General features: G+C 56.1%; 7 protein-coding genes across 7 annotated transcripts; 5 read left to right on the top strand and 2 right to left on the bottom strand.

Moving 5' to 3' along the window:
• Positions 1-2: 2 nt before the first annotated feature.
• Positions 3-917, bottom strand: IE81DRAFT_166437 (hypothetical protein). The gene is made up of 3 exons (XM_025510575.1): positions 512-917; positions 383-437; positions 3-306 (listed from the first exon to the last, which is right to left on the bottom strand). Exons 1-3 carry the CDS (start codon positions 790-792, stop codon positions 193-195), a joined length of 450 nt encoding a protein of 149 aa, XP_025372857.1. The 5' UTR covers positions 793-917; the 3' UTR covers positions 3-192.
• A 1,058-nt stretch (positions 918-1,975) lies between these two features.
• IE81DRAFT_344592 (hypothetical protein) lies at positions 1,976-8,001 on the top strand (the record flags this gene model as incomplete). Its single annotated transcript, XM_025515826.1, has 7 exons — positions 1,976-2,392; positions 2,487-3,926; positions 3,995-4,135; positions 4,200-5,720; positions 5,785-7,072; positions 7,133-7,783; positions 7,859-8,001. The coding sequence occupies 7 exons, from the start codon at positions 1,976-1,978 to the stop codon at positions 7,999-8,001; spliced, it is 5,601 nt and encodes a 1,866-aa protein (XP_025372856.1).
• Positions 8,002-8,493: 492 nt separating this feature from the next.
• IE81DRAFT_297266 (hypothetical protein) lies at positions 8,494-10,106 on the top strand. Its single transcript, XM_025512155.1, has 4 exons — positions 8,494-9,368; positions 9,440-9,740; positions 9,811-9,916; positions 9,993-10,106. Exons 1-4 carry the CDS (start codon positions 8,715-8,717, stop codon positions 10,051-10,053), a joined length of 1,122 nt encoding a protein of 373 aa, XP_025372855.1. The 5' UTR covers positions 8,494-8,714; the 3' UTR covers positions 10,054-10,106.
• Positions 10,107-10,457: 351 nt separating this feature from the next.
• Positions 10,458-12,673, top strand: IE81DRAFT_336180 (putative NADH2 dehydrogenase flavo protein 1). The gene is made up of 4 exons (XM_025515472.1): positions 10,458-10,614; positions 10,692-10,891; positions 10,993-12,199; positions 12,280-12,673. Exons 1-4 carry the CDS (start codon positions 10,602-10,604, stop codon positions 12,393-12,395), a joined length of 1,536 nt encoding a protein of 511 aa, XP_025372854.1. The 5' UTR covers positions 10,458-10,601; the 3' UTR covers positions 12,396-12,673.
• A 561-nt stretch (positions 12,674-13,234) lies between these two features.
• On the top strand, positions 13,235-14,432 carry IE81DRAFT_319995 (hypothetical protein). The gene is made up of 5 exons (XM_025512890.1): positions 13,235-13,406; positions 13,490-13,743; positions 13,812-13,942; positions 14,089-14,092; positions 14,208-14,432. The coding sequence occupies exons 1-5, from the start codon at positions 13,404-13,406 to the stop codon at positions 14,230-14,232; spliced, it is 417 nt and encodes a 138-aa protein (XP_025372853.1). The 5' UTR covers positions 13,235-13,403; the 3' UTR covers positions 14,233-14,432.
• A 662-nt stretch (positions 14,433-15,094) lies between these two features.
• Positions 15,095-18,379, top strand: IE81DRAFT_319993 (Rad17-domain-containing protein). The gene is made up of 9 exons (XM_025512889.1): positions 15,095-15,664; positions 15,777-15,869; positions 15,964-16,129; positions 16,218-16,626; positions 16,688-16,993; positions 17,065-17,138; positions 17,212-17,384; positions 17,462-17,614; positions 17,683-18,379. Exons 1-9 carry the CDS (start codon positions 15,230-15,232, stop codon positions 18,274-18,276), a joined length of 2,403 nt encoding a protein of 800 aa, XP_025372852.1. The 5' UTR covers positions 15,095-15,229; the 3' UTR covers positions 18,277-18,379.
• A 192-nt stretch (positions 18,380-18,571) lies between these two features.
• Positions 18,572-22,786, bottom strand: IE81DRAFT_285253 (hypothetical protein; the record flags this gene model as incomplete). The annotated part of the gene is made up of 9 exons (XM_025511628.1): positions 18,572-18,658; positions 18,742-18,918; positions 18,988-19,176; positions 19,246-19,384; positions 19,450-19,689; positions 19,763-20,663; positions 20,741-21,733; positions 21,824-22,090; positions 22,189-22,786. The coding sequence occupies 9 exons, from the start codon at positions 22,784-22,786 to the stop codon at positions 18,572-18,574; spliced, it is 3,591 nt and encodes a 1,196-aa protein (XP_025372851.1).
• Between the last annotated feature and the right edge of the window lie 1,515 nt (positions 22,787-24,301).

The following is a 24,301-nucleotide window of genomic DNA, read 5'->3' as shown; positions in this document are numbered from 1 at the left end:
GCGGTAAGTGAGTGGCATCGCGATGCGATGCAGCTATTCGAGCTTGTACATGTGCTCAAGCCAGTTTGGTTTGCCAAGAGGCACGCAGCTCGCCTGCGATTTCGAAAGCAGTGTGCTGTGCTCTGAGTGCACGGAAAGTCGACCTGCTTGAAGGCCCAGAGCACTGATGAAGCTGTGCCAGGATCCAAGTGTTTATGATGCTGCCTGTCGAATGCGATTCTGTTTGCCTTGCTGGCATGACAGTCTGTCCACCAATGCCCTCGTCTCGGGTGAGGTTGAAATCCATTGCGATGCGGACGTAGAGCGCTCAAGAGCGCGACCGTTGTGAGCCAGCTATATAGCTGTGTTATGTATGAGTCTATCAGGCACCTGGGCGGCTCACTCCCACGACCCGTCCCGTTGCCATCCGGTCGACTAGACAGTCACGAAGCTGAGCGCTGGCTCGCAGCCGCCAAGTCAAGAATGTGTGATCATCGCTCGATCCGACCAGCTGCAAGTCAGCTGAACTCACGAGTGAGCTCGGCGGTGGGTGCCGCAGGCTTGAGATGGGGCCGAGTTTCGCGTGCTCATCACCACCCGGCGGCCGTCACTCTGCTGCAACTCAGTGACTGCTGACTGCTGGATCAAACAGAAGGGACCGCTGGCGCAGTCGCCAAAAGTGATTTGGATTTGCTTTTGTTGTGCTGCTGCTGCTGCTGCTGCTGCTGCTGCATGACGACTTGGCGATGGCCTATCGTAAGCGCGGGTGGCGTCAAACTTGTCGAGAAGATGCTGCCGTCTGATATCCGTCATCTTGCCATTCTTGTCTCACGTTGGCGCCGCTGTTGCTTGCGCAGACGCAGACGCAGCAGTCGCAACGCAGCGTACGCGCAAGCGGCAGCGAGACGAAGGAGCAGGCGCGAGGAGGAGGAGGAGCTAGGATGATGCAGCGCCAGCACAGCAGACGCAACAGCAGCGGCGTCATCGATCCACCTCTGCGAACTCGTGACTTTTCGACTGTGACTTGCACTTTGTCCAAACCCTCGCATATTCGCTCATTACCCCGGCGCATGTCGGAGGCCGCGCCCGCATATGCCTGGCTGCCTGGCTGCCTGGCTGCCTGGCTGTCTGCCCAGGTGCTGCCCATCCATGCGGCTTGCATGGCTTGCCTGCCTGCCCATCAGCAGCAGGCGAAGGCGTCCCAAAATCAGCCAGTCATCAGTCCGTCCTCGCGTTCTGCAAAACTCGGCCGGGCAGATCGAGCTTACCAGCTGGCTGGCTGGCTGGCAAGCGAGTCCTGCAAACGGCAAACGCGAGTCTGGGTCAATCATCTCGATTGCACCTCAGTGCCCGCCGGGAACGGGCACATAGAAGGGTTGGCGAGAATGGCATGGCATAGCGGAACACTTCAGCGGCGTGCTCAGCCAGCCCTTTGCGAGATTCTTGCAACTCCATCACTTGCACAGCGCCGACGGACACTTGAGGGCCCGAGCTTGTATATGAGTCTGCAGCTTGTCACAGGTGGACTGGGCTGCACATGCCCATGCGTCCACGCACCCACACTCACCCTGTCGTCTCCTAGTGCCTCACGTCTATCTCAGCACTGGTCGCGCACGCTCAGCTGAAGGTGCTGGCAGTCAAGAGCTACGTCAGCCGAACGCCCCAAAGGATAGCTCCACTCAGCACCATCGCACGCGACTCTTGGCTCTAGCACACTGTTCCCTAGAGCTGATCCACCACTGTCGTCGATCCTGTTGTGCCGTTCGCTCCGTTGTACCCTCTGCGCTGTAGAGCATCCTCAGACGCCTCATTGCAGTCAGCACTGACCGTCACTGCACACTCTCAACAATACGCTATCGGAGGACTGGACTGGAGAGCCCCTGCAAGGTAGCAAGGCGGTCGCAAGGACTTCTACGCAGGTGTTCAATCCGGAACGCCGCAAAATTGGTCATTGCGCTGCGACCATTCGGGGGGCGCGCGCCCACACTTTTCAAGAATGGCTCAACGAAGACATGATGCTGGACCTTCTTCCAGGTACTCAGACTACCACAGGCGCGAAGGTCGGTCATCGAATCTTCCGCCAAGCTGGTCGGACAGCTCCGAGAGGCACTCTTACGAGTACGTGGACGATCGAGATCGACATCCCGATCCCCACGTCCCCAGCTACTCTAGGCAGTACGCAGGTGCTAGGCAGGACTATCCTGCATCTGCCGCATCTCGGCCACGTCCCACGCCCAGAGAGGTCGAGTGGGAAGAACATCGGCGGTGGGAAGAAGATCAGATGCGCAGGAGATCGCATGAACAGTCCGAGCGAGTCTCTGCTAGGCGTGGATGGAGTCCTGAGGCTTCGAGAGGCTCGCATCGCTCAGAATATCCGGACGAAGATTCTCGAGGATGGGCTAGACCTTCAATGGTGAGTAGAGGGGAGCATCGCTGCGATCTGTGCTGTCGTCGCAGCTAGGCTGACCGCGAGTGTCTTCGCTTGTGACGCACACACCGCTCTTCAGGACGTTGGGTCGTTGAGCAGTTCTGTGCATCCTTCGTATGACAGAGGCTCGCGCGACAGACGCCCCTTTGAAGAGTCTCGATTTCCATCCTACCTCCGCCAATCGTCGCCGCCTCCTCAGGCCAGACGTGATCCTTCGCCAGAAGCGTCGCCTTCCAAACCTGGCATGAGCATCATGTCGCTGCTAGGCAACAATCGTAGTGGGACAGACTCCAACACGGGGCCTAGCCCTTCGCCACCCCGGAGTGAGCCCGTACGTGACGTGTCACCGCCTAGACGCTCAGCTGCAGACCTGCCATTTGACCCAATCAGGGGCGAGCGATATGAGGCAAGACCTTCTGCATACGCCTCGCCTCCGCGGTCTCGACACCAAAACGGGGATCTAGAGGGAGATTTGGAGGAAAATAATAGCGAATTGTCGCCAGAACCCCTTGCGAAAGCTCCCGCTGGGCTCGCTGGCTTGCTGAGTCAAACAAGTCCCGATCGAAATCGAACTTCAGCTATGCCTGCTTCCATGTCGCATCTCCTCGATGGAGGCGGTCCACGTCCATCTCGACCAATTCCTCAAAGCCCCTCACCGAGCGATCACGTCGACAATGAGGAATCGCACGCTCTGACGCGTCTTTCATCATCATCTCTGTCACCGCCCCGCCAGCAAGCACCCAAAGCCCGCATCAATGGCACTTCGAAAGCGATTCCCTGGGCAGATAGCAGCGCAATGGAAGATGATTCTATCGCGCGATCACTCTCTGACGAGATGGAAGGATCGTCTCCTCTCTCAGAGGCACCAGCACCACCGCCGCCGCAAGAAGCTGCGCCACCACGTAAAAAGCTCAAGCTGCGTGCTAAGCCCTTGCAACCAAAGAAGAGCCAGCCACGCGCATCTGCGAAGATTTGGGACAGCGACCTTTCCGCTGAGGAGAATAGACCTCAGTGGGAAGAGGAGGCGCAGCATTACGAGTCGCAGTTGGCAGAGCGATTCGCTTGCATTGAGCAAGTTTACGAAAACTCGCTGACTCAGAAAGAGGAGGAGCTTGGTCTGCACCTGAGCGCCATGTATTCCAAGCGACACGCTGCCATCATGCGCAAAGTGGACCATCGCGAAAAGGTCGAAGCCAAGCAGCGGATTGCGCGTCAAAAGAGTCGCAAGGAAGCTCAACGCAAGCAGCGCCGCGAACGCGAGATCGAGGCAGAGTTGTTGGGCACGCTCGGCGAAGAGCCGAGTAATCCTTCCAAGGCAAAGACACCGAGCAACGGCCCTGCTGTTGTCAGCAAGAGCGCCAAAGCTGCAGTGCCGACTGAAGGCGAAACAGGGTCAGGCAAAGGCCGCAAGCGTAAAATCGACGCCCTGGCGGAACAAGCAGTCACTCCGCTTGCATCGCCTAGTCTGGGCGTGGTGCCACTGGAAGGCGACGACGGCCGTGACGATGAGTCAGAAGCCGTGAGTAGGACCTTCGATGTGGCCCGGCCATGGTGCATGCTGAACTGTAATCGCGCATTTCAACTCAGATCTTTTCGAGGGCGAGTACACCCGATGAGGGTGAAGAGTTGGCCACGGGTATCATTCCGATCGACGAGCGTCGTGAACACGTCCTCGCTGAAGCGCATCGCAAAATCTGGACGCAAATTGCGAAGCGCGAGATTCCGAAAGTGAGTCTTCGCCTTCTTAAGAATTTTCCTTCCCTTCTGCTTATGCTGGACTCCACTTCCGCAGGTCTACAAATTGGTCCAAGCAAGCTCCACCAACAAGTCCACCTACTGGCGTCGCATTTCTGCTGTTGTGCAACGTGAAGCCAAACGCGGCTCTACGCGCAACACACGCACAACCAAGGATCTCCAACTCCGTGCGCGAAAGGTGATGCGTGAGATGCTGGTCTTCTGGAAGCGCAACGAGAAGGAAGAAAAGGAGCTGCGGAGGAAAGCAGATAAAGAGGCCATGGAAAAGGCGAAGAAGGAAGAAGAGCTTCGCGAAGCCAAGCGACAGGCTCGCAAACTCAATTTCTTGATCACACAGACCGAGCTGTATTCTCACTTCGTCGGGAACAAGCTCAAAACCAATGAAGCAGAGGATTCTGAGGAGACCTCTGGAAGTGGAGGTAACAAGGTTATTGATCCCACGCCCGCGGACGGCCAGGCTGCTGGTGCGTCGTCGGCTCCTCCCCTGGACTCGCAGCCCGCCGGACCAGCCGCGGGCGCTTCTGCTGCTGATCTCAAGGACATCGACTTCGACGATGAGGATGAGACCAACCTCCGAGCTCATGCGCGGCGCAACGCCGAAGAAGCAGTGCTTGCCGCGAAGCAGAAGGCCGAGGCTTTCGACGCTCGCAAGCAGGCGGAGCAGGCTGCCGCAAACGCGAACGCGACCGGGGAAGATGGCGAAGGACGCACCATCGATCAACGAGATCTGGGCAAAGCGTTCGACTCGGATGATATGAACTTCCTCAATCCTTCGTCGATGGGCGCAATGGATCTCAAGCAGCCAAAGATGCTGACATGTGCTTTGAAAGACTATCAGCTAAAAGGTCTCAACTGGCTCGCCAACTTGTACGAGCAGGGCATCAATGGCATTCTGGCCGACGAGATGGGCTTGGGCAAGACGGTGCAAAGCATATCTCTGATGGCCTACCTTGCAGAAGTGCACAACATTTGGGGACCCTTCCTGGTCATTGCACCTGCCTCCACCTTGCACAATTGGCAACAGGAAATCGAAAAGTTCGTGCCCAACCTCAAAGCTCTTCCGTACTGGGGCAATGTGAAAGAACGCGCCTTGCTCAGGAAATTTTGGAATCGCAAGCAGATCAGCTACCACCGCGATGCACCCTTCCACGTTCTAGTCACCTCTTATCAACTCGTCGTCAGCGATGAGAAGTACTTCAAAAGGGTACGCTGGCAGTACATGGTTCTAGACGAAGCACAAGCCATCAAGTCGTCTAGCAGCAACCGATGGAAGTCTTTGCTCAGCTTTGACTGTCGTAACCGGCTTCTCTTGACCGGAACGCCCGTGCAAAACTCGATGCAAGAGCTCTGGGCTTTGCTGCATTTCATCATGCCAAGTCTCTTTGATTCGCACGACGAATTTAGCGAATGGTTCAGCAAAGACATCGAGACCCATGCAGGAGGCGAGAGCAAGGGCAGTACCCTCAACGAGCACCAACTGCGACGTCTACACATGATCCTCAAACCTTTCATGCTGCGCCGTATCAAGAAGAACGTTCAAAACGAGCTTGGAGACAAGGTGAGATTTTGAGCGTCATCCAATGCTCGTAAAACTCAGCTGACTTCTTGTGCACCATTGACAGATTGAGATCGATGTCTTTTGCGACATGAGCGCTCGACAGAGGATGCTCTACCGAGGTCTGCGAGAGCGCGTCTCCATCGCAGAGCTCATGGACAAGGCATCTTCTCAAGACGAAGCAGGCATGAAGAGCTTGATGAATCTGGTCATGCAATTCCGAAAAGTGTGCAACCATCCGGAACTGTTCGAGAGGGCAGACGTGCTTTCCCCATTCGCTTTCGCTCGGTTCGCTCAATCAGGAGCGCTTTCAAGGGAAGGAGATGTGCTCGACTGTCCTGACTCGACGCAGAGTCTCATCACGTACGAGCTGCCCAAGCTGATTTGCAGTGGCGGAGGCTTTCTCTCGACACCTGCAGAAGGGAGTCGCGCCGGCTTCGACACTCACTACCTGGGCAACTTGTTAAATATCTGGCGGACCGAGTATATTCACCGCTCGCTAGACACCTCTACGTCGGCTTTTGCTGCTTTGCGACTGCTCGGGCTGGCCGCGAGCGATGGCGAGCGTGCTTTCCATGGCGCCGCAGTAACGAACGCGATGCTTAGCTCGGGCTACGAAAGTGACCTCAGAGATGGTACCGCCTTCTCGCAAGACGATGACTTTGCCCTTTCTGCCAGACGCCCCTTTGGCCTTGTATCCAAAGCTCTTCCGGCCAACTCCGCTTTCGTGCCGTCGCAGGTGGTGCCACTTCATTCTGTTGCCTCGGATTACGGCGCCAAGTCAATTCTCGCCGGTCCAGACGCTCGTTTCGTGCCTGCATCAGCAGTCGCGCCGCCTGTACAAGCGTTTGGCTCCGATCGGCGCTTCGTAGAGAAACAAGAAAGGCGCAAGCGAGACACTCTCGTGCAACAGATGCTGTTCGGCTTGCCAACGCCCGCGCTCCGCGAGTCTGAGGATGCCGTTGCTCTGGCGCGGTCTGCGCTTCCTGGTCTGCCTCCCAAAGGCCTGCTAGATGCGTCTCCTGCCCACCAGCTGCCTGGTGCAGGCATGCAGGTGCCACAGATGAACAAGCTTATCATCGACTCAAGCAAGCTTGCACATCTCGACGGTCTCCTCCGCGAGCTGAAGGCAAACGGACACCGTTGCCTCATCTACTTCCAAATGACTCGCATGATTGACCTCATGGAAGAGTACCTCATCTTTAGGAACTACAAGTACTTGCGCCTGGATGGCTCGTCAAAGATCTCCGACAGGCGAGACATGGTGACAGACTGGCAAACCAAGCCAGAAATCTTCATCTTCTTGCTGTCAACTCGGGCAGGTGGACTAGGCATCAATCTTACAGCAGCAGACAGTGAGTTGAGATGCCTTCGTCCGTCCCAGAGCGCTCGCTGATACACACTGGCCTTTTCAGCTGTGATCTTCTATGACCATGACTGGAACCCATCGAACGATTCGCAGGCGATGGACCGTGCCCACCGTCTTGGCCAGACGAAGCAGGTGACCGTGTACAGACTCATAACCAAGGGTACCATCGATGAGCGTATTGTCAAGCTTGCGCGCAACAAAAAGGAGGTACAAGATATTGTCGTCGGCAACAAGGCATACTCTGAGACAGGCATGGCCAAACCGCAAGAGATCGTCTCTTTGCTCCTTGATGACGAGGAGCTAGCCGATCAGATGCTGCGGCGAAAGCAACAAGAAGAAGCGCAATTGGCGCAGGACAAAGCAGATCATATGCGCAATTTGCATGCCAAACGAAAGCTGAAGACAGCTCAAGCCAATGCTGCTGCTACAGCTGCCCCAGCACCGGCCGGTCCTTCCTGGGCTGTGTGGGACGAGGACGAGGACGACTTTTTCGGAGCCAAGCCACCTACAAGACCGCCAATTGTCGAAGTGCCTGCATCTGCGCCCAAGAAGGGCAGACCTTCAAAGAATGCCGATGCAACTGCTAGCCCTGTTCCCAACGGAGCTCCAAAGAAGCCACGAAAGTCTAAGACGACAGACGAAGGCGCTGGAGCAGAGGACGGTGCCACTGCGCCTTCAGCTAAGCCATCAAAGAAGTGTGAGTGTCATGCGCCTTTGCCTGCCGCAGCATGAAAGCAAATGCTGACTGCAAACTCCGTTCACGTCACTCTAGCTCGTAAGAAAGCTGGGGCAGATGCTTCGGGCGACGTGGCTCCTCAGAAGATGAACGGGGAAGCCGATTCCGATGTAGACGTCGAACATCCTTCAGAGCAAGCTTCTACGATGATGTCCATAGACGATCCCGACGCTTACTGATCCTGTCGAATTTGTACCTCTTCGTTCACCTCATGTATTGCAACTCTGAGTGCGGCCCGACCAACCACACTTTCAATGAGCATCATGATGCCTCTACTCCTCCCCTCACAATTTAGCTGTGCCGACAATCAACACTTGACGCCCTGATCATTGCGACTGGACCGCAAACACCAATAGCTGCGCGATCTGGCAGCATTGGCCTGTGTGCGACGACTCAGCTAATCAAGAATGAGAGAATCAGCGGGTAACCTTTAATTAAAATCACGATTCGGACTCATCAACTTTTTTCGACTCTTTGCGGATGCGAGCGCCTAACACGCAATTACATATGAAGATGTGAATCAAAATGTGTTGGCAAATTGCAAACTCACGTGACACTGCCCTCCACAACACAACTCGCCTCGCGCACCAATAGCGGGATTCACGCTTCCGGGCACGTCAATCGCGAGTTGTGAGGATTAGGAATTCGTGATTCTTGATCGAGTCGTGGATTCTTGATTGATTGATTTCCGGTTCCCGCCATCATCGAGCTTGGAAGATTCTACAGCAACAGAGCCACTGTCTCGAGAATACTCCACTATACGCCCATCGATCGATTCGCAAAGCCCTCGTCGATCGCACTCTCGGCTTCGACTCAGCGAGACATTGCTTCTGGTTCATCCTCCAACCCGCGACTCTTCAGATCTAAAGCCGTCCCGTCGCTCCCCCATTCAATGTGCTCTTCGCGAGCTGTCATTTCGAGCTTGAGGCCGGCGCAAGAGCTGTTGGTCTCTCCAAAGCGCACACTGGTCTGGCCTTACCAGCAGCATCACGCGCACATCTCGTTCGGCTCTGCCTTGCAAAGAGGGTGCATTTCGCGTCGCTCGTTTGCGACGAGTCCTCGACGCCAAGGCTCACGATCCGCAGAACAGTATGAGGAGCTCTACTCTTCGAATTATCACGGGCAAGGAGCAAAGCCTGAACGGCCCGCCTGGTACAAGAGCCCTGCGATGGTCGTGCTGGCCATCATCCCAGTTTTCACTGGCTTTCTTGGGGTTTGGCAGCTGCGCAGATTAAAGTGGAAAGTCGAATTGATCGAGGAGCTGGAAGACAAGCTCAAGAAACAGCCAGTCAATCTGCCCAAGGATCTGAGCTTGGAGCTGCTAGAGTCTTTGACTTTTAGGCTCGTAAACATCTCGGGCACTTTTGATTACTCCAGGGCAATCTTTCTGGGCCCGAGGGTCAGAGAAGGCCAGGTCGGGTGCAACATCATTGTTCCTTTTGCTCGCTCGGGTGGAGGTGGTGAAGTGCTGGTGAATCGAGGTTTTGTTTCCGACAGAGACATTGAGGGCAAAGGTATCTCAAGGAGGCTCAAGGATGCAGCTACGGTAAGTCAATACGTTGTGCTGAGGTGGCGGAAATGCAGCGCAAAGTACTGACGTGAAAGTATGCGCCTCAGCGGGAGACCAAGGCAACCATCACGGCCATGTATCCACGCATATACCCACCCAACTTCTTCACTCCTGAGAACGATGGTCAGAAGGGAGCTTGGTATCATGGAGACCCCAAGGCAATGGCAGATTGGATGTCTGGTCCTGCCGGAGCGCTTCCGCTTGCGGGTCAGGCGGACACATTCGCAGCCGAGTCAGAGGACCTGTACACTCCGAGTGGAGGCGTTACAGAAAGCGTCAAGGGCTTGCTAGGTTTGGGTCCAAAAGGAGAGTCTCGCGTATTACCGGCGCTTTTCGACGAGATTTTCAGTGAGTACAGTAGACTTCGTCGTTGATCAAGACGTGTTCACTGAAGGAACCGTCTGCCCATCAACCGCAGCTGGCGATGCGACCCAGGCTGGGCTCCGATTGATGCAAGGTCTGCCAGTAGGCCGCGCTCCCAGTATCGAGTTGCGCAATCAACATGCGGTTTACGCAGGCACCTGGTAAGTTCGAACGTGCCGCTTTTGACGACTCAAGACCTGGACCACTGACTTGTTCAAAATGGCTGCTTGTCCAAAGGTTCTCATTGTCTGCTGCCACCACGATCATGTTTGCAGTGCTAGCCAGAAGGGGGCGCTAAGATGCTAATCGATGTTACCGCCGACTACAGTCACGAGTCGTGGGTTGATCTCGAGTTCACTGCTTTGACTCTTTGTTCCAGTCTGCCTTGCTGGTGTTGGGTCATCTGTGCGCATATATCTTGATTTGAAGTGCATGCTGGCCTCGACACGCGGCGTACCGCGCACTCAAGATTCACGACTCGGCTGCCCGCCTTTGTAAGCGGTTTTGAAGAACATCACGTGACTCAAATTGACCGACTTCCTTCGGTGACTCAGGGCGGCCAGACGCGCCCCAGCTGGGCAGGCGGCTTAGCTCATGCGGCCTCTGATTCGCCACGGGCATGCAGAGCGCAGAGCATCGAGGCAGGCGTAGCACGCATCTGGCTTTGTTGACCTGCCTCGCGCGCGAACGTACTGCTGTGCAAGTCTTACCGCTGCTTTGAGCTTCACCTCACGCCTGACCGGACACCACACACTTGATTGATACTGTCCACCGATCTCTTTCCCGCTCACGTAGCGACCCTTCACCTTTGGCGTACAAACATTGAGCCGACGCTACTGCGCTACAATGCATCGGGCTGGTAAGTTGCAGAGGGTGCTGAAGCGAGTCAATCGGATGGATTGTTGGCTAAACTTGCTATCTGCCTGGTGTGCTCAGCTCCCCTCGCCCGCCAGACAGCTTTGGCTGCCCGCCCTGTTGCCGGTACCTCCGCTGCTTCAGTTGCAACCTCGACCGCTGCTCGAGGCTTCGCTACTGTGCAGGATGCTCCCAAACGCAGTCACGGAGGTCTCCGTGACCAGGATCGCATTTTCCAAAACGCCTACATGCGCCATGACCACACCCTCAAAGGAGCTCAGGTGAGTAGGAGGAGCCATGCAGGGCTAGCTGAATCCTGCGCCTCGCTCCAACCTAAGTTTAATACATCCTGCTGACGCTTTATTGCGCAACTCTACCGCAGGCGAGAGGTGACTGGCACCGCACTAAGGACATCGTCCTAAAAGGCCACGATTGGATCATCTCCCAAATGAAAGCATCAGGCATGCGCGGCCGTGGCGGTGCAGGCTTTCCTTCTGGACTCAAGTGGTCATTCATGCTCAAGCCAGGATGGGAGAAGGATCCTCGCCCCAGATATCTGGTCATCAACGCTGATGAGGGGGAGCCGGGTACTTGCAAGGATCGCGAGATCATGCGCGGAGATCCGCATAAGCTCATCGAGGGCTGCCTCGTTGCTGGAAGAGCAATGGGTGCTAATGCTGCCTACATCTACATTCGTGGTGAATTCTACCTCGAAGCGGCGCATGTTCAGCAGGCGGTTAACGAAGCATACAAGGCTGGATTGATCGGCAAGAACGCGTGCGGCAGTGGATATGACTTTGACGTCTACGTTCACAAAGGTGCTGGAGCATACATCTGCGGCGAGGAGACGGCCCTCATCGAGTCCCTGGAAGGCAAGCAAGGCAAGCCCAGATTGAAGCCTCCTTTCCCTGCCGATGTCGGTGTGTTCGGCTGCCCTACCACAGTGGCCAACGTCGAGACTGTTGCCGCTGCACCAACGATCATCCGACGCGGTCCGGAGTGGTTCGCCGGCTTTGGCCGTGACAAGAACCAAGGCACCAAGCTGTTCGCAATTAGCGGGCACGTCAACACGCCTTGCGTTGTAGAGGAAGAGATGGGCATTCCCCTCAAGGAACTCATCGAGCGCCACTGTGGCGGAGTTCGAGGTGGCTGGGACAACCTCCTAGGCATTGTGCCTGGCGGATCATCAGTCCCCATTTTGCCAAAGAACAAGTGCGACGACGCCCTTATGGACTTCGACGGCTTGAAGGATGCAGGTAGCTCCCTCGGTACAGGTGCCGTCATTGTCATGGACAAGTCGACCGATGTTATCAAGGCAATCTCTAGGTTCGCGAAGTTCTACAAGCACGAGTCTTGCGGTCAGTGCACACCTTGCCGCGAGGGCACCACGTGGATTGCGAACATGATGGAGAGGATGGAATCCGGCCGAGGTGACATGCGCGAGATCGACCAAATCTGGGAACTTACGCGCGCAATGGAAGGCCATACGATCTGTGCTTTGGCAGATGCAGCTGCTTGGCCTGTCCAAGGGCTGTTGCGCCACTTCCGCCCCGAGGTCGAGGCGCGCATTGCTGCCTACCAGGCTGAACGTGAGTGCGCCGACTAGCGATTGTGATTAGTACGTCCCTAGAGTATCAGCTGACACCAAGCGTCGCGTCTTCGTCTACAGACGGCAAAGTTCTCTACGGTGGAAGGCTCGCCAGCGAGTACCCTTCAGACCTTGCCATGCCCGAGATTGGCTCCCCACAGGCATCCCGATCGCTCCCAAACCCCCTGGCTTCTTAGATACATCAGTAACACGAGACGCGGCTTTCGTAAGACTCAATGTGCATGTTTTGGTCGTATGTACTGTGAAAGCCTGCTTGCCCTGCTCGCTCAATGCCTTCGACGCCATCACACCATGATTCGCACCTCGCGCTGCTCTGGTGATCGCCTACTACGCCTCATCATGTGCTCCCACTCTTGCAAGAAGACCGGTCGCCTGGTTGGCTTGGCTTGTCGCTGGTGAAGGTGGCCTCCTAGTGTCCACCAACGCTACTTATGTTTTCATTCGTGGAATTTGCCATGCAAGTTGTTATGATACTGAATCTAGTCGCACTCTTGACCACTGACTTGTTCCCGTTGTTGCACCTACGAGAGATGAGGAGTGATGCACGCATTCGACACATGCCAGACCAGGTTCCACAAAAAGGGCAAGGCACGCAGGAGCCAGATCCACGACAGAAACAGCTGGTCACGTGCCGCTGCTTTTGGATTGACGCGCCACGCGGCAACGCGGAGCCAAGATCAGCCAGCTGAAATGGCGCACGCTCAGCCCTCCGCACAGCCAGGATGATACAGCTGCTGTATGCCGCCATGCGTTATACAGTAAGTGAGTCAGAGTGGCTGGGCCCGACCGCCCCTCTCCGCGAAAGATGCTCAGAGCGCTCAGCCAGCATGCACGCGACGTTGCAGGCTTGCGCGCATCACCGCGCTCGTGATGAGAACCGAGGCGTTTGATGAGTGAATCCCGCCGCACGGGCATGAACTCATCCCTATAGCTGTTGTACATACAGGGCGAGCCTTTGATAGAAGACGCCAAATACACACACTGCTTTGATCACACGAACGCACAAAGATAACACCACCCATTTCATCCATAACACATTCGCGATTGCGCTTGCTCGTCAGCCTCCGTATCCGTAAGGGCTTTAGAGTCCAGTGATTAGCATCGATCTCGCCTTCGCCTCCGAAACTCTTTGGCCATTTGCGTTCACAGCAAACGAGCTCGCATCCAGAAGCAACCCCTCCAGAATGGTGCGTGCGCAGAGAAACTTAGCGCTCTGGAGGTCAGCTTACTGACAAAGTGAATGTGGTTGTGTCGGTGCTTGCGTCCTTAGGCATCCGGAGTGAAAGTCAACCCCAAGTGCTTGGAAGAGTTCCAAGCGCTGAAGCTGGGACACAAGACCAAGTACATCATCTATGGTTTGAGCGAGGACAAGACCGAAATTGTTGTGCTCAAGACCAGCACCTCGGACAAGTATGAGGAATTCCTGAAGGAGCTCCCCGCTGATGACTGCCTCTGGGCCGTCTACGACTTCGAGTTCAGCAAGGGCGATGATGGAAAGCGCAGTAAGATCGTCTTTATTGCCTGGTGAGCGCTTCTTTGAGCAGATTCGCCTCGACTCAATGGCTAACCCCAGAGGTATTGTCGCGCTACAGGTCTCCCGACGATGCCAGGATCAAGTCAAAGATGCTTGCCGCATCCTCAAAAGAACCTCTGCGCAGATCTCTCGTTGGTGTAGCTGTCGAAGTCCAGGGTACCGATCTGGACGAGATCACTTACGATGCCGGTAAGTTGTGGCATTTCGCGTGACAAGCGAATCAAACAAAGCGACCTTGTAAACTCAAAATTGGTGTAGAAGCTGGCAAGGGACAAAGCAGGCTAGGTGGCGAGCTGCATTTCCATCAGCAAAGGCTTGGCGCTGACAGATCTGTCTCCTGTGCCTCTCACCTGATGGCTATTCGACGCTAGTCCTGGTAAGTTGACCTTCTCCCACGTGCGTTTCCCCTGATGTGAATACTACGCTAACAATCATACACGCCTGGGCGCACGCAGGAGAAGTGCTCTCGAGGCTACTAAGCGCCAAGCAACAGTACCTACTACCTGCCTGTCACCCTCCCTCAACCTCGACATGCTTCAACGATCTCTTCACGCCCGAGGTAGCTAGAGCATTTGCAGTTGCAACGAGCGTGGCATCTTGCCCAAGTGATGAAGAAGCTTGGGACAGATTTCGGATGCAATGAATCACATCAGGATGTTCAGCGTACTGTGCTGCGCCCGTTGTCAGCATCCGAGAGTCTGGGTGCGACAGCTTTCTGAGCGCGCTGCCGCGAGTTGCGCACATCACAGGGATGGCGCGGCAACGTAGCGCTGTTGTCCCCGTACCTTCGTCTATGTGAAGCACACTCAGGAAGTGTTGTACGGGCGCTGCTTGCTATCGAAACGTGCGCGGAGCCGCTTCGAGTGGCCAGCTCAGCGGTCCGAGAGCCAGGACGCTTCTCTCGAGATGCAGCTTCGGCGATGAGCTTACATTGCGCGGCTACGCGGGGCGTGACCATAGCAGTTGTCGACCTGGAGGAGCGTGTGTGTGCGTGCCCACGTCGACAATGGCGAGCCCGGCTACCTAGAGATGGTCTTGCCTCCGCGCGCACATACGCTCACTGACAGAATGGCTTACTGACTGACTGTGATTGTCCATGTGACGCCCTCCGGCTGATCAGTGCTTTCACCATCAACGCGCGAGCACTTGAGCGCCTTTTGATGGAGGAATCCTTCATGTGTAGACCGCACACAGCACCTATGCGCCGATGTTTGTTTGACTGCGTCACGGCGAGATGGATGCCGCGGAAAGGGCGCGCTGCGAGATGCTCCGCCAAGAAGCGGCGCTTGAATGCGCTTCTTGATCGCGCGTGATTCGATCACAGCACTTCGTTGCGACTTCCAAGCTTCTACCTCTTCCATCCATCACCCACTCAGCTGACAGTACACATTGCGCCGCGCAAGGTCTTGTAGCGATTATGAGCTAGGCGATGAGCTAAGCATTGCTTGTGACAGGCTCGCGTTGAGGGGCGGTAATATGGTTCCACCTCGACAAAGTCCCAGGTCGAAGCGACAGGCTCAAACGACAAACAAGCCAGTCAAGAAGGCTTACAGCCGGCGCAGTGATCCTCTTTCTGAAGTTCGCAGTGACGATCTGGATCGAAAGCAGCCACGTCTTTCGTTCACAAGCGCACCAAGACACAGCGGCTGGACTGCTTCTTCTTCCGCATCCAATCAAAGGTCCAGTAATGGAGCTTCGTCCAGCACCTTGGTGGATCTGGGAGCATCTTTGTCAGCTGCTGATATAAGCAGACACCAGTCTAGTCCCACAGAAGGCTTGAAGGACAGCAAGCCCTTGCAAGAACGAAATGGCAACCAGCAAGACCTCAAGGGCAAGGCACCCGCAGAGCCGAGGGAACAGTTCGAAGCAGCCGAGAGCTTGTGGTCGGAGCGGTACGGCCCGAAGAGCAGAGTGAGTGCAGTGAACAAAGAGATTACGGGCGTCTTCTCGAGAGATACAAAGTCTTGTGGAGGTACATGTGCTGATGTGGATGTCCCGCACTCGCTCGACTGACGCCGCGAAGGAAGAGCTTGCCGTCCAACCCCGCAAGGTTGCTGACGTCGAGGGCTGGCTAAGAGACGCATTCGAAGGGTCGCCAGTCACGAAGAGGCACAGGGTGAGTGCTCAGAACTATTTATACGTACATGTTTGTAGCATACATGCCCATATTTCGAACGAGGTGCTGACCTCAGCATCTGTACGATCGATAGCGAATGCTGGCCTTGACCGGCCCTTCGGGCTCCGGAAAGACGCAAGTCGTACGGACCCTGTCCGAAAAGGATCAACTCGATTTTGAGATCATCGAGTGGGTCTCCGATGGATCACAGCCCGCCTTCGATCCCAATTCGGATCAAATCTCCTTCATGGAAGGATACGGTGCGCAGGGCCAGAATCAGGAATTCGAATTGTCTGTCAAACTTGATAAAGTCCACTGAGCTCACACGCCATCTCGTTGACGGTACAGTGCCCTTGATACGCCGATTCGAAGAATTTCTGACCAAAGCTGCGCGATTCAGCTCCCTGAGCTTCTCACAAACGCCTGACGGAGCTTCGAGCACCTCTTTGCAAAGTTCAGCACAGGCGGCACCCTGCAGACGACGCGTCATCTTGGTAGAAGATTTGCCAAACATTACGCAGTCGGCGACCAAGCAGGCATTTCGGGCAGCACTCGAAATGTTTATCTATCGCCCGCTACCCGCTGGTCAACACATACCGCTAATACTGATTGTCAGCGACGTGACTCCGCGACTGGATGCCGAGGCTTGGCTTACATCTGGAAACACAAGCTGGAAGGACAGATCATCTGCTACCCTTGGCCTGCGTGATTTACTTAACGAACAGGTCAGACTTAATTCGGCTTTTGCCGAGATACGGTGAGTTGTGATGCACCGCCCGAGACGGTCGATCTACTCACATCACACAGACCTTCGATAGTTTCAACCCGATAGCCAAGACTCTGCTTGCACAAGTCATCTCACGACATCTTGATGCGGGCCCCAGCCCGCGCAAGGGACGTAAGACGCAGGTCAAGACGGCAAGAAAGCAGTTTGCGGATACGATAGCCCAAGAGGCGGGCGGAGACATACGAACTGCGTGGAATCTCGTACAGCTTGCTGGCAGCTCGGACTATGTACTTCCGTCGCTATTACAGCGTGGCACCAAGCGTCATTCGGACGGCAGCGAGGTATCGACATCTAGTCCTCAACGAGCGAGCAATGACCGCGAGAGCCAAGAGTATCGGTGCGTGCGTCCGTGTCTGTGCTCCAGACCCGGAGATATTGACGTAGCCATTCAACAATGCAACCATACAGTATTTCAGCAGTCACTGGGAGAGAGCACTCATTGGCGCTTTTTCACGCTTTGGGTAGGATACTCTACAACAAGCGTGAGTGTAGCCGGGCCTGCCACGCCAACCTCTGTGTGTCTCTCAAGTTTGACTTGCTGGACCGACGTTGCAGGCATTGGCGATCCCGGCGAAACGTCTGGCCTCTCCAAGACCGCATACCCCTCATCTCAGGGCGGGCGGAGCACGACGCTTGCGACGGAAAATTCAAGATCTATGTGCGAGAGTTGGGAGCTCCCTGCAAGCCTTGCCTGCCGCGAACGAGCGCCAAGCAAGGTCGATGTAAATGTGAGCAGCCCGCCCGGGTGCATCGCATTCATTGACCGGCCGCTCTGACTTGCAAGTCGCTTTTCCCTTTACGACAGGCGTTGTGGACGGAGGTCCCCGTTGATACGTCGATGCTTCAGCTCTACTTGCATCAAAATTATCCGCCATTCTGCGACGATGTGGAGCAGTGCGACTTGATTTTGGAAGGTCTGAGCTTTGCTGACACTGGCTTGAAGACAGAGAGCGAGGAGGTGAGCTCAATTAAGGTATCATTTCCAGGTATGCAGAGCAGCGCTAACCTGTGCGGCCCTCTCTTCAGTGGCTGCACGCAAATCTCAGCTCGCACTACTCCTTCTTGACGACGGTGCATGCGACACTACTTGCTCTTCCGTCACCCGTTACTCGACGCGGCCAAAAGTTCTCAAAGTCGTGCTTCTTTGAGATGCGGTCACGCAATTTAGAGTTACAGGGAGCGCTCGAGGATGCGAGAGCATGGCTCGGACCGCGCACAACCTCTGGCCATGTCAGCGATCCGGAGCTGCTCACAGAGATCGTGCCCTATATCTGGCGCATTAAAGGTTCCAGAGTGCGCGACGGCGAGACGAGACTGCTCGCAACGCAGACCTCCCACGGCGCTCTTGGAGAGGCAGCACACACGGTGCCGCCGTGCATCAGAAGCATTGGCGAAATGCGGCTGGAGAGTTCCAGCACTTCAAGCTGGCAGGGGGAACAGCTTGACGAAGCAGACGTTGCAGAGGAGGACAAGGACGAGTTCATAGACGCGCCAGCACTGCCGAGGGGCGTTCAGCGTCAGAAGACGTTTTCAAGCACGCGTCTCGCACCATCATCAGATCAGCCTGCCACTGATCTTGACTCAGATTTCGAAGACATCGACGATGCAGATGAGCCTTGATCGCACCCACCCTCGTTGCCCGGACCCCGCATTCATCATTCCTTCATGTAGCCTAGACGCCGCACTTCACAAGGTACTCGTAATTCAGATCAAGCATGAGAGTACGAAAGGGAGGTACGTAGCTACATTCGGCTATTGCTAGGCGTAAGAGGCTTGCGCGTAGGAAGAGGCGCCCAGCCCGCGATGTTTGAAGAGCAGAGGTGGGATCACATAACGTGCGGAGCGGTCCTGTAAAGATGAAACGGCCGCGAGATCAGCATGTGAGCCTTCCCATCGTCGCGCGCGCCGCTCCCACTCACCAAGAAAAGCTCTTGAATTCGGCTTGGTCCTGAGTGCTGAGGACGCTGTGTACTGGCGTGAGCGTCGGCTTCTCGCTCGTAAACTGTATGAACACACGCGCATGCAGGGGATTGTTTCGGTCAGTGGGGAGGACCAAGATGGTCCTCGAGACCGCAGAGTCCTCACCTCGGAGTCGAACCAAGACGTATCGCTTGGATTTTTGAGCGTGGGGCAGAAGGGTGGTGGCACACGCTTGTGGAACATGTCGTCCCAATTGATGTCACGGAAGAAGGGGTGCGCTTTGATCTCTTCGGCGTCCGTTGCGCCAGAACCGAGGCGCCTTGCAGGGTCGCGCGTGAGCAGCTACGAGCCGATCAAGCAGGGTCAGCAAAGGGCGAAGGTAGGATTCCGAAAGCAGTCCGCAGATCTTACCTTGTGCAAAATCGACACAGAGTCGGGAGGCATGTGGATCGGATACAAAGGTTCGTCTTCCAGAATTGCGTCAAAGATTTCATCCTCATCATCTCCACGGAAGGGGGCTTGTCCCAACAGCATCTCGTAGATGAGAATACCGAAGGCCCACCAATCGACGGCGCGTCCGTATCTTTGCTCGAGCAAGATCTGAAGGGGCGGCCCAGCATGACTTAGCAATTCGAACGCGCACCGAGATGCCGAAACGCCAAGTCTCACCTCTGGCGCCATGAATTCTGGGGTACCACAGAACGTGCTGGTTGTCTTGCCGTACCACATGTCTTCCTTGCACAGACCATAGTCCGCCACCTTGATGTGACCGTCGAGTGTGAGCAAGATGTTGTCAAGCTTGAGATCACTGTGGGCCAATATTGGGGCAATGAGTCTCGATGATGACGTGCAGTCGCCTTCAGCCATACTCACCGGTAGATGATGCCTTGCTTATGGAAGTATTCTAACGCCAGAAGGACCTCCGCAGCGTAGAACTTGGCCCGCCTTGGCGTGAACTGTTCACGCTGAATGTGAAGCATCAAGTCACCACCGCTGACGTACTCCATGACGAAGTACACGCGGGTTTCTGTCTGGAAGCACGAGTGAAGACCCAGCAAGAATGGATGGCGCTCGCGGGCTGCTGCCAAAAATACGCGCTTCTCTGACTTGGTGCTATTTTGGGCAAGCACATCGCTCTCGGGTCAACACATCTGATTTCAAGGTTGTCTTGGCATCGTCTACTCACCTTTCGACTTCATCGTTCTCAATGATGAATTCCTTCTTGAGCACCTTGATGGCGTAAAGGTAGCCGCTCCTCTTCTCTTCTGCCAGCATGACCTTACCAAAGTTACCCTTACCCAGCACAGCCAAGAAGTTGAAGTCATTGAGGCCAATCTTGCGCTTGGAGGAAGGCGGGTATGCTGGTGCTTGGGCTGGCGCGGCTCCGATGGTCGCGATGGACGCTTGAGACGGCGTTTGGGCGATGACAGGGCGGGGAGCGTGGGCGCCGGCAGCCGCAGGAGCAGCGACCTGCGTAGAAGATGCTGACTGCGCAATAGACTGCACCCTGCCATCGCCGGTCGGCGGCTGCTGAGGTAGGGGACGTGGCGGCTTGACACCCTGAGCGGGTTGCTCTGAGGCGTAAGGCTGGGGACGCACCCCGTCCTGAGGTGGTCGAGCTTGCTGGGGGTAGCTTTGGGGCTGCTGTTGTGCTTTTTGTGGTGGGCGGCCACCGTCCGCCTGTGATACGCCCAAGTGCTGAGAATGCAACGAGGCCGCAGCTTGAGTCGGTTGTTGCGACTGCGCCTGTGCATGCTGGGCATGCACTGGGGTATCACCGTAGCCAGCGCCTTGTGGGTAAGGACTGCCTCCAAGTCCCATCTGAGCTGTCTGCTGCTCGAGGCCTGTGAGGCGTCCATCAGGCGCGCCAGGTCCACCAAAGGTGGGTCTGGGTGCTCCGATGCGGCCTCCGTTGGCCTGACCACCGCCAAATTGCTGTTGAGATGAGGGCAGCTGCGTCTTGGCTGAGGACTTGACGCGGTCGATAGCTTCCATGTCTGCCAAAAGCTGGTTGGCCAGCTCCATTGACATGCCGCACAGATCGGGGACCAGGTGCGCACAGTCACTGTGGGCGGTGATGTCGCATTCTGCCATTCAGAAAGCCATGTAAGCGACTGTGACAGACGGATTTTGAACTCTTCTCCCCCCGTACGCGTCTACTCACCAGCGCACTTGCGAGCATTTTTGCGGCCCAGGGGTAAGATGTAACCGCAGTGGCAACACCAGTTCGCGCTGATATTTGTCAACGGCACAAATCGATGAGGGATGCGATGCTTGATCTTGACCTCATCGCGCTCCGTCTCTGCATTGCTCTTGCTGATGCACTTGGTAACGACCTTCTGTGCGCACTTCTTGTGGCAAGTGTAGCGACAGTCTTCACACTGCGAGCCGGTGGCGTTCAGGAGGAGCTCGCCGCAAAGAGCGCAACGAACAATTTGATAGAACTGTCTAGAGATGAACTTGTGTCCATTGATCTCTGCGACGTCCTCCTTTCGTTTGCGCACGGCACCTTGACGACCTAGGCGCGCATCATAAGGACGCTTGCGCACGTTTTGCTTGATGAAGTTCAGGCGCAAGAAGATAGCGCCTGCAGGTTCGACCGCAAACCACGCTTCCACACCATCCTGAGTTGGGCCGAGTGGCACTTGGGCACCGGCAGGTCCTAGATGGAAGCTGGCATCCTGAAGGCTACCTGCACCGCCTCCGGCAACACCACCAAAGCCTCTGGCACCGGGTCCTTCCGCTGCAACATCCTCTGCGGTGCCCCAACCTCCCGGCGCATTCGTGCCGCCATCAATGGTCGAGACTTGACCAAACTTCTTTTTGCGCAGCTCCTCCACGATGTCACTGATCCTGATCCACAGCATACCAACGGGGACTGGATGCGCAGAGCCAACTCTGTCATAAACCGTCACTTCGATTTCGTTGGCGTTGTCGACCGCTACTTCAAAGTCTTCTTGCCAGCGGTCCGTGCGGCTTGGATGTGTTCGTGCTCGTGGCGTATCTTCGACCTTGATCACGACAGTCGATTCCCGTACACTTCTTCCCATTCGCGCGTTGGGCGCATGATCAATGTCTCGTGCGCTGCGCACGGACACTTGGAGCGTACCAGAAAGGGGTTTTCGGAGCTTTTGCCTACGGTCTTCGATGGAGCCGGCTGCGATGGGGCAAGAACCTTCGTCAGTTGAGGACAAGAACGATCGCGCAGCGCAATAGCACAGCCTTGCTTCGGCGATCAGTCACGCACGCATCTCGTCCTCCCCGCTCTCCTCCATGACGTGCAGTTGCTTGTAGCGCTTCAGGCTTTGCTGGAGTAGAACCAGCTTCTTCTCACTTTCCACTCTCTTGCTCTCGGCGTCATTTTTGCTCTTGCGATCACCTTCCATAGAATAGAGTTTGGCCATCTTGTCGATACCAACTTTCATTTGCTTTTCGATCTGAAGCTTGAACTCGAGCTGATGAAGCATTCTAGAGATCTTGGCCGTGGTGTGGGGCGTGTCGTACTTGATGAGGTCTTTGAAATCGATGAAGGACGAAGAAGCGTCAGCGGAGAGTCAGGTCTGTCTGCCGCTCTGCAGCGTCCGGAATCAGAGGCAAGCTTGACTAACTCACCGAGATTTGTGTATTGCTTCTTTGCGCTGGTGCCCATGCGACCGATCGGCGCAGGTCGCCACTCTCCTTGTCCACCAGGAGAGCCAAAGCCCTCACCTTCCGAGTGGCCGGGAGCTGCAGGCAGGGGCCTGTCCTCGAAGCGATTCCACCCGCCTGAGCTGGCGGACGAGACGTAGCTGCTGCTGCTGTCTCCGGGATATGGTCTTCGTGATTCAGGACCGGCTGCGTAGGGCGAGGTGAAGGATGAATTGCTGTTGTTCCCAGTCGAATGGGTGCTGGACGCATATCCTTGCTGAGGGCCACCTGGCTGCCCGCCTTGCGAAGTGCCAGCGCCTGGCCTCACGCCACCAGGGCTATCCGTCCTGCCAGGCGTGCCAGAGCTTGCGCGCCTATCTTGCAATTGGCGCAAGCTCTCTTCGAGGTATGAGATGTTGCGCTGAGCGTCTCGTATTTGGGCCTCGGCGTTGCGGATGACATCTTGATTTGATGTCAGGCCTCGCACAGCTTGCGCTGCTTCCATGTGCTTGCGTTGCACTTGCACACGCGCCAGCACATCGGCGATGTGCGAATCCGTCGAGTCCTGCGCACACACACTCATCCGTCAGCTTTACGAAATACTGGGCTAGGAATGACGGATTGACTTACCGCCATGAGTGGCAGAGGCGATATGTGGAACAGTCGGTCTTTACTACGCAGCGTTGAAGTTGGCTGTGCAGACCCACACGGCTGGGTGTTCTGCTGTAAGGAGAGCGGAGATCAATGATCGCCGGGTCGCAGGAGTAGAGGCACTTGTCCAGCACTGGTCAGAGGAGCTCTGCGTTGCGTTGGGAAGGCTCCTTCCTCTGCTGTCCCCTCTCTCTCAGGTACCTCCGAAGTGCTTGGTGTTGGGTGTCAGCTCGCCAGAGATGTCGGGATGGACAAATAGGTGCAAAGGAAAGTAAGTGTGATGGCGACACCTCGCACTGTGCTGGGCCGATTGAACTGGTGATGAAAAGGTGTACAGCGAGCCAAACGGATGCGGCGCGAGGAGCAACGGGACTGTGAGTGAGGGATGGATGAAGCGAAGGCGGAGGCGACCAAAGCTGTCCTCGAGATCCCAACAAATCAAATCAATGGTCCAGGCGGTGCTCGTGACCGTTTGGCGCGATTTGGTGATTTTGTGAGCCAGGCCAGGCTGTTGCGGTCTGATGTGTATGCTGGTGGTGTGATGCACGACACATTGCACTCCCGACTCTCGCTCGCGCTCGCGCCCGCTGCTGGAGATCGGCTTTGGGCAGCTCCTTTAGCACGCGGCCCGCCCGCCTGCTTGCAGCTCGCTCGCGTGTACGTCTTGTCTTTTCTCCTGCGCTGCGCTGCAGCCATGCTGGGTGTGTATAGCCAGCAGCATGCAGCAGCGGCAACCAGCAGCACCTGCGCACGGCTCAGCAGGCGCGCGGCTATACGCGTGCGCGCGTGCTGCTGCGTGCAAGTCCGCCCGGCAGCATGAGCAGCAGCATGAGCAGCAGCTCATGCATGCAGATGCCGTGCACTCATCTTTCTGCAGCCTTCGCACCCGCGCCTCGGCTTGCGAGGCTCATCAGCATCACGCACATTCACATTGGCCATCCAATAGATTCAGCTGTCCAAACGAGTACCAGGTACCGCATATCGCGAAGCATACAGTACGCGAGCAGCCATGTATAGCGATAGCAGGGCCGCCGTGATGAGGATGCTTGATGGCGCGCCTGAGCACAGCACGCCGCGCATCACAACGTGAGCCACCATCATGCTGACCAGTCGGCGGCGCTGATGGCTATGAATCTTTGACATTCGTGCTTTGCCCACGCCCACACGCATGACCTGTCCTGCGTTTCTCTCTTGTCAGAATCACGTTCCTATAGCTATACAATGGAGGAGGCGATTGAGATAGCGTAGCGTAGTGTACAGTGGACATATACACCTTCCGCGCTGAAGAGCGACTGTACATGCATGTTTGGCTTGAGAGGTTGCTGGCACTCCCCACCTTTCTTGCGTGGCTTTGACGCAGGAAGCCTCGCGACTGCTGGCAACGCGAAGGCCCATGTTGACCCGAAAGCCGCGCTGCCTAGCGCATCACAGAAAGACTGAAGAGAGG

This window comes from Ceraceosorus guamensis (assembly GCF_003144195.1).
Source record: "Ceraceosorus guamensis strain MCA 4658 unplaced genomic scaffold IE81scaffold_4, whole genome shotgun sequence".
In the NCBI taxonomy this organism is placed as follows: domain Eukaryota; kingdom Fungi; phylum Basidiomycota; class Exobasidiomycetes; order Ceraceosorales; family Ceraceosoraceae; genus Ceraceosorus; species Ceraceosorus guamensis.
The sequence above is the reverse complement of the archived record's forward strand: the minus strand, read 5'-3'. Positions and strand labels throughout refer to the sequence as shown.